Here is a 12,424-nt window from a genome sequence, read left to right on the forward strand (position 1 = left end):
AATAAAATTCTATGAAATTCCTTTTCACAACTACATAAGATTCTATAAAAATTAAAAAAATTAAAAAAAAAAAATCAATGACCATTAAATCACGTGATTAGAAACTTAGAGGAGAGATTTCCTTAGAATCTTTGAAATAATAGGCATATTATAGCAGTTGTCGATGGCATATTATAATAAAGAAAAAAAATGATGACAATTTATAATCTGTAATCTACACTGAAACTTATATATATTCTTCCTAGCAAAATAAAAAGATGGCTCTTACACACGACGTTTATCAATCTATATAGGAGAATGTAAAGGAGACTAAAAACAACCAAATTTCCTCTCAAAATATAAATTTTTTAAAGTGAATATATAAAGTCAACATCGTCAGTTGTTGCTTGTATTGATCTGACTGATATATGCTATATAATTTGACGTATTACAAGGGTTGTGTGTAAGAAACAGACTTCTACTATCCATATCTAGCCAATTGTTTGCGTATTGGAAAGCATAGTTCCAAGTAACATGAGCAAAAACACGAACCAATATCACAATGCTATCACTACTAGTAAACCTAGCACCAATTGTATACCTTCAAACTAATGACCTAAGAGGGAAGATAAATACAGATACATGAATACTAATTTGGGGTCTCAGCTGTTCATCCTGTGTGCCTTCCATGTAATTGTTTTAACTTAGTTATTTCTTTCCTTCTCTTTCTCGCATCCGCTGCAGTTCTTGTTGTTGCCGTCATCGAACTTGATACTTTATCAGGAGGCCATGTACAATAACCCTGCAATTCTTCTGCTATATCTTTATCTTTATCTTTATCATGGCACAAAGAAATTTCATGGCATGAAGTAGATCTTTCAGGAGAAGGCCTAAGGACCTCTTTAGCAGCAACCATAGTTGCAGGATCCTTTGGAGCTCGGCGATCTCCTTGGAAAGAGAGCCTTTCCATCACGTCCAGTTGGTTGCGAGGCAGCTTTAATTCAAGCTCGCTGCCAATTTGTTCCACATCTTTGCTTTGGGTCGATTCAGAATACATTGTTGATCCAGAGACTTCACGAGGAAGGGGGTAATACCAAGAACAAGGCATGTAATGGGTTGGCATTGATCCACTGATGTAGCTAGAACCACCTTGTTCAAAAACAGTTGTGTCTTGAGGGATAGGATACATAACCGATAAGACAGGTGTTTTCTCATAGGTGATAAGTTGAGGCTTGCTTATCAATGGCGTCGAAGATTCTGACTTAGATGTCGCCACATCAGGATTTTTCTCATCCTCAAGCCTCATAGCCCTGGCGATCTATGGAAGAAGAAAAAATTAAGATGTTTTTTCATCTCAAATACAAACTAATTAGCATAAACTCTAAAGAAATCATGCCAAACCTGTTCTTTTAATTTTTCATTTGCATCTTTAAGTGAAAGGTACTCTTTCATAGCCAAATCTTTTTCCTACAATCAATGACAATTCAAAAATTCAGAAGGAAGTTTATAAATATGTCAAATATCACATTACAACCTCATTGATAAAGGAACAGGGCCGTGAAAACAACTCTAAACTAACAAATATGATAAAGATGTTGCTTACCAATTTCATATTCTCATTTTCCATTGACAAATCAACCACTTTTTTCGTTAATTCTTCTCGAAGAGCCTAAAATGTTCATCAAGCAAAAGTAAGCACATTTGGAAAAAGGTTGGATATAAAGAAAAAACATAGTTTTTCACCTGACGCCGACGAATGGTCTGCCTGGCTGACTCTCTGTTAGCTAAGACTCTGCGCAATCTCCGTTCTTCCTTTTCAGCCTGTAGGTACGTACTGACATTATTTTAGGGGAAAATTTGCATGCAGTCCCCATTGGCAAACACAACTTTGCATGCACTCCCCATTGGCAAAATTCTTTGTATTCACTCCCTAGTCTAATTACTTACCTAATTGCCCCTGATATTTTAAGTATAAAAAGTCAAAATGAGTATAAATCCTCTTAAATTCAGTACATTAAACTAGAATCTAGTATATTTTCTATCAAATTGAGTACGATTCTTTTTCTACCTCAATTGGATGGAAAATATAATAGATTTTCTTTAAATGGTACTCAATTGGATGGAAAATATACTGGATTTTCTTTAAATGATACTCAATTGGATGAAAAATATACTAATTTTTTTTTTCAAATGGTACTGAATTTAGGAGGAATTATATTAAATAGGGAAAATGTCCTACTAAATTTAATAGAAAATATACTTGATTCTAGTTTAAAATACTGAATTTAATAGGAATTATATTCATTTTTAGACTATTTATACCTAAAAATATGAAGGGCAATTTTAATAGAAAATATACTCGAATATACTAGACTTTCTTTAAATGATACTCAATTGGATAGAAAATATATTACATTTTCTTTAAATGATACTTAATTAGATAGAAAATATACTAGATTTTCTTTTTACATGGTATTAAATTTAGGATGAATTATATTAAAACAAAAAAAAATATGCTCAATTTAATAGAAAATATACTCGATTCTAATGTAAAGTGTTGAATTAGGACCTTTTGTACCTAAAAAATCTGAGGGACAATTAGGTCACAATATTTGCATGAGGGAGTTGAAGTAAATAAAACTTTACATGCAGAAAGTGGAAACAAAGTTTTTTATGAGTGGGGATTGCATGCAAAATTCAAATTGTGATTGGGGATTTTTCTCTATTTTGTCGTTATTTTAGTACTCACTAAAGAATCACAAACATTAGTGTGAATAAATTTACAAACCTCTGTCAAATTTTGCTTCACTCTGGTACTGCGTGAAAAGGAGGGACTACTTGTACTTGGGATCTTGACACTCGGTTTGATCATTTCAAAATTTTGATTGATGTCTATCAGTTCTTCTACCCTATCAGCAATGTAATCTCTGCTATAGCCAGGAGCTGAACTCGTAACCTAAAGCAAAGGTATACATGCTCACTGTAATAATAAATTAGAATTTGCTGAAAGATTCGTCAATGTTTTTTAGTGTTCTAAGTCTAGATGAGTGTTGCCTCGCATGGAGAATAGCAGGGGTCTCACCTCCTGGTCCGGCCGGAAGTGGACGCTGCGTGGTTGAGCCATAGGAGGCGACTCGCTCTTGATCCGCTTCCTCGAGCTACTGCCTTCGCCACCGCCCTCTGTCGCCGCTGCACCGGCGAGGTGAGCCAGGGCTTGTGCCGCGGCGAGCTCCATCTCCGCCATCTCGCATGGCGGCGGAGGAGGCGGCGAGGCCATGGAAGATCGACTCGCGCGCGCCCACCCTGTTTCACTTTCGGCTTTAAAATCGATCCGAACTTAGGGGAAGAGTCGAGGGGCGCAAAATGAGCATCGACTCAGTCGCGGCGCCAGGCGATGGAGGCCACGTGGTCGGGGGCATCGCGCTCGTCTTACGTGGTGAATCGGGAGGAGGGTCGCCCCTTCCTGGGGTGCGCCGTGGGTCCGTTTCAGTTCGCCGCGTGTTAGCGCGGCAGTCGCCGGATGCGGTGGCTCGGTGCTTATGCTGGATGCCGACGCAGGAGCTTCCCTTCCCGGATCGGAGGGCTGGGAATGGCAGGCGGCAAGGCGGCAACTCGACGTATCAGAAGTTGCTGACGTGTTGATGGAAGATTGCCGATTTTGTAGGGATATTCCTGCCTCTTCAGCATCGTATGATTCGTATTAGATTCAACCATTTAAGTGTTCCAACTTGCGAGACTGACCGCCATAAATTTCAAGGAGATCTATAAACCGCCGCCGCCGCAGCGGCGGCGGCGGCTCAATTCATCCGACACACTTTGATTCATTTAAATGGGCCACAGTTTGGACCACAGCAGCACCTACAGGCCGGACTATATATATATCTTTTGCTGGTGATACAAGGTTGGAGTATAATTTTTCTCTAACCAATAAGGCTACTAAGAAAAATATGGAATTGTCACATCAGCGACTCCCCTAGAATTAGTCCCACGGATACCAATAATGCTACTAAGGAAGTCTATATGTGTTACAGCTAATTACATCTATTTTTCCTTGAGATAATTAATCAATATTTTTTAAATAAGTTAAAGATCATGTGTAGATGATTATAATGTTCTTTTTTGGTACAAGAGAAAATTATAATGTCATTAATATACACACAAGTAAAGACAGTTACAGGTCTAAAGATATCATTCATTTTTAATTGAAAGACCTGAGGTGCCATTTTAAGGCCAAAAGACATAATTAATCATTCAAAATATCCTTGGAACAAGAAAACTTTTTACCAAGTGGTTTCTGCACAATTATAAGTAATTTGTAAGTACATTAATGATGACAATCTTTTGACTTGAGATGCCCGGAGAAGTTGGAAAAAACAACTTAAAAACCAACAATATGAGTTCTATAGTTAAATATATATGTCTCAATAATATGATGGTCAACAAACACAAATAAGATACAAAAATAGCCAAAAACAAAGGAATCAATTACCAGCTCCTAAAAAAAATCTACTCCTAAAAAAACTTATTATATTAGAAAAAGTAAAGAAAAAAAATTGTTCTTTAATAAAAAAAAACATATACGAAGGTTCAAACCCAAAAAAAACATACACCAATATGATTACTTATTTTGCTTGTCATAAACCTAGTCACTTATCATCCGCTTGTTCAGATAAAAAAACTTATACAACCGCCAAGCAGAAGTTATAGGCAATACCAATTTTGACTTAATTGAAATCCAATCCGATGTTTCCAGTACATCTTTAATATATTCTATATTTTAAAAATATACCACCTGCTTTTCAAAAAGATTATTCATTAATCAATTCGTTTTTAGATCCTACTTATGTTTCTAGTTCTGAGTTAGAAGAAGATCCCTTCTTAGATCCACTATTTGAGGAAACTTTAAATGACTTCTAATGTTTTACTCTTATGTATCATTTTATTCCTCAAAAATTAAATGATCTAAGGTATGATAAAAGAATCTGTCCTCATGACTGGATACTTAAAGAAGGCTATGATAGATACTATCCTTCGGTCTCCCAAAGAGAAATTTGTAAATTTTACAAGAAATAATGCTGCAATTTATGTCTCAATGCTCCTTTTTAAATTAGTATCCCACAAGCTCCTATAGTTAGATGGAGTACTAAAAATATTTTATTATTATTATTATTATTATTATAAATATATATATATCCTAGAATTTCTATCCGTGTAACAAAACTGCATTACCATGCCCATCTCGAATGAGGTCAAGAGGCGTTTTAAATATATAGCTAGCTCATGCCTACGATAAATGTTCTCCTTTGAAAATATTCGACTATTTCAATTATCTAAAACATCCCCTTCGGTACTTCTCTTTTGTCAGGTCACATAGTTTAGATGTGCATAACATCAATATCATTCTTGGCCTCGACAAATCTAGGAGCCCGTTATTTTCAAACTGAGTTGACGATCATACATAAGTCCGGAGTTTCTTGGATGATGGGTACGACGACACAATTAATAAATATAATGGCTCTAACTACGAAAGTCAACATGGTCATCTTTGACTTATTATGACTTCATTTGAACGTTGACTTACGTCTATTACACTTTGCTACATTTCAGCACATGTGAGAGTACTTCTTTTACTAAATATTCAATAGTTCTCAACTCATTTGAGCTTCTATCAATGTTTTGTAGGGCACTGTATCACTGTTTGGATGTCGAACACAGAGCTATCACGCTCCAACCATGATGCTGCCTCAATGCTCTCGCATGTTCGCAACAGTTGGCATTGTCCTCCAATGGCCTCCTGGGGAGGAGCTCTTGAAACTGTCTCGTCCGAGCTACAATTAACAAGGAAACTGTTGGAGGTTTACAGAATTAAAACTGAGCAGGGAAGAAATATTATGAGCTCAGCTTCTCTGTCAATCATGCTTCGTATCCACGAGAAGGAGAAACCCCCCCCCCCCTTCAGTTCACATGGCTCCTTTGTGTAAGGACAGACAAGATATCTTTCAGTAGATATGGCTGAGACAATTATATATATGATAATTCAATGCTTCGTTCAGATGAATCTTGGCTCCTTCTTGGCGATGCCCATTCTTAATTTTTCTATGCCGCCTCCAAAAAATATTATAAAGGACATTAATTCAGAAGGGCAACTCGTCAGAACACTCCTCTTGTATTAGGTATTTAAATAAGAAGTATAATTCATGCAGATGGAGGAACCAACTTGAGGGGTTCTTAAGAGGTTTATTTATGTGAGGTTGGTCTGCTTTGGCTTTACTCTGCAATTGCTGCATCATTCAATTTTAAATTTAAATCAGGCTTGTCAAATCACAAAAACGCATTCATGTGTGCACTATTGGTTGGCGAGGAGTCTGATGCGACTTAATAAAAAAAGCAATTAAAGTGGGAGACAAGGTAGCTTAGACCCACGTAATACTGTTGAGAATCTAGGTTTGTCTGTCTAGAGTCCCACCTTTCTCAACTTGTAGGCCAACTTTCCTAATGCTACTTTTATTATGAATTAGTAGCCCACTTAAGAATGAAAACAAAATAAAAAATTATTTGACTCTATCCGAAAATCGAAGAGGTAGAAAATTGAGGATGTAGTGCTTATGCTGATCTCTCATGAAATTCGTGTAGATTTATAACATAAATTATATCAATGTCAAATCAGAAAAGAGGTCCTCGGCATTGGTCCTCCGACGTTCAAGTCAGTCACCGACGATGAGGAATAAAGCAGATCAACAAGAAGACTGTAGCACAAATAATGAATATCGTATACCTCTGTCGATGTTTGGGCCCCCCCTTTATATAGAGTTCCGGTAGGGTGCGTGCACACTTCCCAAACGAGCACGCTTCTCAAAACTTTTCCTGAAAAGATTTGTCAGTAAAGTATCTCTGACACGACACCTTAATGGGATGGGTATATCTCTGAAGTGATACTGGAAGCTTCCGTCATATGATCTTCTGGTAACCTATGCCCAGTGTCGGCGACACCAACTCTCAAAAGAATATCACTGGATATCATCAGAAATGTATTGTTAGGCTGAGCGAATTGACCACCTGGCCTGAATTTCGCCGCCCTGGTGTCCCGTCTGGTCGGCCAGAACCTCGCAGTTCTTCTATGTCTGTTTAACCGAAGGTCCACTTTATTATTGCCGAAGACTAGCTACTGCCAGCCGAGCAGGGTAGCTGTTTGGCCGAAGTATGTTGCCAGGCCGAGCAAGCTAGCCGCTCGATCAAAGTTGAACTCTGCACACATCTCTATTGTCTGATCGAGCGGGGTAGCTGCTCGGTTCGACTTCTGCACATTGTCTTGAGCGTCGGTTGTTTGATTGCTCCCCGTATTGATGGCGACGATAGGTCGGAACCTTCTTCTCGATCGGGGCATGCTTCACCTGACCGATTGATGTCATTTACTTATTGATTATCTTGACTTTGATCTCCTTTGATTTCCATCATGATAATAAAATGAAAATTTTCATCATCACCGCATCACTATAAATGTACCAAAGAAAAGACAAGACATGGAGATCCATGATTCTTATCTTGTGTTTTTGCACCCGCTTTAAATAGATAGTGATCTATTGAGGTTTACCTGTTTATACATTTTATACGATCTCTATACCACCTTCGTTTCATATCACACTAGATCTTCTTGTGGATATTTCATATCATGACCATTAAACATGGAGGGCAAAATTTAAAGACCCAGCAGATTCTATAGATCTTTCCTCAAAAAATACAAATCTAACAAGGCGAGAGAATCAGTGCCTAAAGAGGACCCACCCCCATTTCTTCTACCAGTTTTCAATCTGATTTATCATGAGACTTCAACCAATATCCCATCCATCAGATCCGACAGGCCATCACCATGTACAGTAAAGATTCTGTAAAAGCACAAACACACAGAGAAAACTAAAGGGAAATGGAAGTGGAGATTGCCCAGAAAACCAGGGATCTTCATCCCATCTCCCTTTTTTCTCCTCTGGTCGCTCTCTGCTTCTGTCCTTGTGCAGTGCTTGCCGGGTCCTCCACAATTCTGTCAATCAAGTTGTCATTTTTGAAGAGGGAGTGGATTGGCTGGTTGGATTTGTGAACGCGACCTCGGATTTCCTCCCGACTTCCTTCGGTTTATTCCGCTCTTCCGCGATCGTAAAATATAACCAGCTCCGGTTACTACTGTCAAAAGCACATGCGATAGAACGTTAATCTTTCATCGTCACCAATTTGTTTAAGCATATATGAAGTTGGCGTCAGAAACACCACCACGACCCACCTATTTCCGAGAGCTGGCGTACTCAGTTTTCAGTATGAAGATTAGCTTAAGAACCAAGAAGTCGAGGCCACTGGCTGTGGCTCAGGCTCTGGCCAGAAGTCCAAATTTACACCGAAGAGTCTCAATCTCTTGGAGTTAGCTGGTGCCACAGCCTCACTCTGTAGTACAATTACTCCATCACCTGGATCTTCTGCGAATGCATACAGCTTCAGTAAATTTGATAACTAACTATATGATATAATTGAGTAGGAAATTTCTCAACCAAATTAACTGTTCCGCATGATTTTTATCCAATTTTGATGTTCTTTCAAGTTATGCATTGATTATAATCTAAAATTCACTATACGATGGGCTGTTCAAAATTAGAAATTTGAACCTGCATGAAGAGAAGAGTGTTGTGGCACTGCGGTCCACGGCCGTGCAACAGTGGGCATGGTCACGGATGTAGCCGCCGGCGACGGCGACGGCGACAGTGTAGAGCTCTCATTTTCACCTCGATACCTGCACCCAATGTAGAGGCGCTCTCTCCCATACCTCGGACGCTCAAACAGGACGACATCTCCTGCGTCCAATTTCTTCTCCTTAACAAAGCGGCTCCATCCTTTGGTGAGCACGTAGCTCTGGCTACTGGTCCAGTAAGAATACCGAAACTGCCAGGTCTTGCCGGACTCATCGATATCGTCGAAATTCAGCAGAAAGCCTTTCTCGCCAGAGTCGCCATTCAGGGGGAAGTACTTCTCGGCGTGCTGTTTCGGTATGACGAGCCTGTTGAGCTTCCCCACGTCACTCGGAGTCAGAGGCTTTTCAAACATGTGCTCCCTGTCTTCTCCCTGTTCACCTCGGTGGAGATGATGATAATGGCGGGAATTCATGGGGGACTCGCAAGCCCAAGCTTGAAGATGATGCTGTGGCATTGACGTGGGAGAGAGATAGGAAGAAAGAGGAGATGGTGCTGCTGTTGACAAGCTTGTGTTACTTTGAATTTATAGCCTATGAAGCAAAAGATTTCAAAGGATCTGGGGGGACAAAGTGACAAGTACTGGGACAGATACGTGCATTATTTATAGAAGTGAGCTAGAGGAAGATCTGAACATTTCAAGTATAGTTTTAATTTATTAACTTAGTTGAACAGAGAATAGTCAAGAGTTTAGAGATCCTAAGGTTTCTATTTTTTTTTTGTGAACTTGTTAGGAATGAATGATGAGGTAGTCATAGTTAGAAGTAAGTGTGTGACCCTGTGGCCTCTTCACAGCCATCCAGTGTGAGGCCCATGCAATTATATGGCATGTGGGTTGTTCTCACTTGATAACTCCTGCCAACTTTACTAATGTGCAGGTGCTTCTCCATTCTGATGCAAGAATTTTACTATTCTGAGGCTCTGTCTTCCTTCCACACATATGATGCAAGAGCTGATCAACCGACTGTTCTATAGACGTTATTAAAAAGCTAGCTAGCTGTAGCCTTTGTATGCAAACTCCCAGAAGGATCCAACACGCTTACAGTGTTTAAGTTCAATTTATGTTTTCTATGTCAACTCCATTTCCAAGACCACGATTACCAGCATATATATTCAAATACTTTAGTGCAATTAAATTATGTGGCTATTTATCCTGTGGCCATTGCTGGCTCAGCTCCATGTGAAATTCTCAGGTCCCAAACCCTCTGTTTTTTTTGTAAAAAAAATAAAAATAAAAATTAATAAAATTCATGTGCAGATAAATGAGTGGACATTTGGAAGCTCCCTGCATGTTTTGTGGGGCTATCTTGTACAAATCTGATAAGATAACACATGGCAGTGTTGCACAAACTGAGAGTGCTAAGTTAATTCACCTCTTAGCTAGCTATCACGATAGTTTTCCAAATCTATTATAATGTTCTTTGAGTTGCTGAGGAGGAAGCTTGGCGACATTAATGAAGATGATGTTGTCATTAATTATCAAGGGTAGAATTGTTAGTTAACACTTATTCAGAGAGTTCATGGAAATTTCAACGCTGAGTTGATGATGAAAGTGAAGAAGATAGAGGGTGAATCTGACATGCATGCATCAGCCTGTTTTTTTTCATAAGAGTGACAGAGACCAATGATTGGGCTGTACCTATTACCTAATGCATGCATGGGTGGGGTATGTGCTACGATCAGAGTTTCGTATAGATCGATCACTTTAGCTGGAGGGATTCATGTTTGTTTCGGCTAGAGATCGTATCATATCATATCGATTCATTTGCTGCTATATCCCACTGGACGGGATGCTGCCCCCGATTCGTTGATGGCAACTGCTCACTGCCATTATCTGGTTGTAGTAGGCAGAGACGTCGGGGCCGGCAGGCCGGAGCACGCAGAGGTGCAGCTCACCGTGTGACTCATGCGCCTAGCTACGACGGGGCCTGGGTGCGAGCTCGTCTCCATGTGGCGTCCTTGCAGAATGTAAGTTTTATTTGAGAGACAGAACTCAGAAGAAGTCCTGACAGCTGAAACAGGCCTTCAAAAGTGTAAATCTCTGCAATCTGAGATGATCTAGTGGAAGAAAAGAAAATATGGGAGAGGAGCATTTTGGGATACACGTGAAATCGTGGATAAAAGAAAATATAATTTATTTTGGAAGAAGTCGACAGGGTATTTTGGGCTCTATTCGACAATGGAGTAACTAAGCAGTTATGAGCTTCTGGATTCCTGTGCAAAAGTCAATCACTTCCTGAGCTGTCTAGTCTTGGCATTTAAGAACATGGAAAATGTGATGGTGATGATATAGATAAGATTGGGATTGTACGTATTCCAAGATTGGATTTTGGATTCTTCTTTCATACATTTAAGTTAATTGTTGGATAGCTTCGAATGAATTAAATGTTGGTGGACATTTTAAATGAATTAGGTTCCGCGTATTTTAAACAGCTTTCGAGTAGATAAATTTTTAAAATATCTAAATTATGTATAATTTTAAAATTATTAAATTACGTATTTTTTTTATTTTTTTTTATGCTCGTCCTTAAATTTTTTTACTGAAAAAAAATAATCCATTGATTTTTTTTTAGTCAAATTAATTTGTCAGTATTTAAAAAAAAATCATTAGTTAATTTCGATAAAAATAACTTGATGAATCTATACATCTTCAAATGATATGAAATTAATTTTTTATATATTCATCGTCAATTTGACCTAATATATTGAGGTGTATAATTTTTTAAATATGAATATATATAAAAAACTAATTTATATTTAAAAAATTACTGTTGTTCATAATATATTAGGTCAAATTGATATTTGAGAATATAGATAAGAATGACAATAGGACGGGTTCAAATCCAGTCCCGTCATAAATCTGCCCCGGTGAGGCGGGTTTAGACCCGCCTAAACATGTCTAAGACGGGTTCGGGGCATGTCCTGGATTTAACGGACCCACCTCGGATCTATATATATATATATATATAGTTTGTTAATATAATTATAATTTTTTATATTTAATAATTAAAATTTTTAATTAAAATTTTATTTTATATTATTTTAATATTAAAATAAATATATTTTAAATATGGCGGGTCTAGCGGGTCTAACTCGAACCTAATCTGTCGTGTTCAAGGGGCGGGTCCAAAGGGAGACGGGGCAGGTTCTGGGTTTAGCCAAACCCATCTCAATCCGGACTCGTTGTCATCCCTAGGTATTAATATAATTATAAGAATTAAAAGAACTCATAGGATCTGATTTCACTTCATTCCAAGTTCTCTCGGTCCATCAATCGATTTTGACTGAATGAACCTACATTGATTTTATTTAGGTTCATTCGGCCATAGTTTAAAAAAAAATCACTGCTCTCAATATATTGTATGAAATTGATATTTGATAGTATTTTTATAATTGGGAGAACTAGAATAACATATAGGAACGAGTTTCTTGTCATTTTAATATCTCTAGGTCTATTAGTCGATTTCGGTCAAAACTGACTAATGAATCTGGAGATCTCAGAATGATATGAAATCAGTTCCTATATGTTCATCTATTTATTCGAATTGTAAAAATACTATCAAATATTAATTTGATTCAATATATTTAGAGCATTGTTTTTTTAATATGAATATGTCTGAAAAACTAATTTTGTTCAAAAAAATCATTATTTTCAATATATTATGTCAAATTGATATTTGATAGTATTTTAATAATAAGGAGAATTAGATGAATAT

General features: G+C 37.8%; 2 protein-coding genes across 4 annotated transcripts; both read right to left on the bottom strand.

Annotated features, from left to right (window-relative positions):
• Positions 1 to 649: 649 nt before the first annotated feature.
• LOC122037389 lies at positions 650 to 3,256 on the bottom strand. Its single transcript, XM_042596847.1, has 4 exons — positions 3,062 to 3,256; positions 1,583 to 1,648; positions 1,381 to 1,446; positions 650 to 1,297 (listed from the first exon to the last, which is right to left on the bottom strand). The coding sequence occupies exons 1-4, from the start codon at positions 3,254 to 3,256 to the stop codon at positions 650 to 652; spliced, it is 975 nt and encodes a 324-aa protein (XP_042452781.1).
• Positions 3,257 to 7,696: 4,440 nt separating this feature from the next.
• LOC122037398 (B3 domain-containing protein Os11g0156000-like) lies at positions 7,697 to 9,266 on the bottom strand. 3 transcript variants are annotated; one of them, XM_042596862.1, is made up of 3 exons: positions 8,628 to 9,266; positions 8,252 to 8,438; positions 7,697 to 8,154 (listed from the first exon to the last, which is right to left on the bottom strand). In XM_042596862.1, the coding sequence occupies exons 1-2, from the start codon at positions 9,163 to 9,165 to the stop codon at positions 8,293 to 8,295; spliced, it is 684 nt and encodes a 227-aa protein (XP_042452796.1). In that variant the 5' UTR covers positions 9,166 to 9,266; the 3' UTR covers positions 7,697 to 8,154; positions 8,252 to 8,292. The 3 variants fall into 3 exon arrangements, with proteins under 3 accessions (XP_042452796.1, XP_042452795.1, XP_042452794.1); XM_042596861.1 differs by having other exon boundaries at positions 7,697 to 8,151; positions 8,252 to 8,441; XM_042596860.1 differs by having other exon boundaries at positions 8,252 to 8,441.
• Between the last annotated feature and the right edge of the window lie 3,158 nt (positions 9,267 to 12,424).

The sequence above is a fragment of the Zingiber officinale genome, unplaced genomic scaffold (genome assembly GCF_018446385.1).
Source record: "Zingiber officinale cultivar Zhangliang unplaced genomic scaffold, Zo_v1.1 ctg31, whole genome shotgun sequence".
NCBI lineage: Eukaryota > Viridiplantae > Streptophyta > Magnoliopsida > Zingiberales > Zingiberaceae > Zingiber > Zingiber officinale.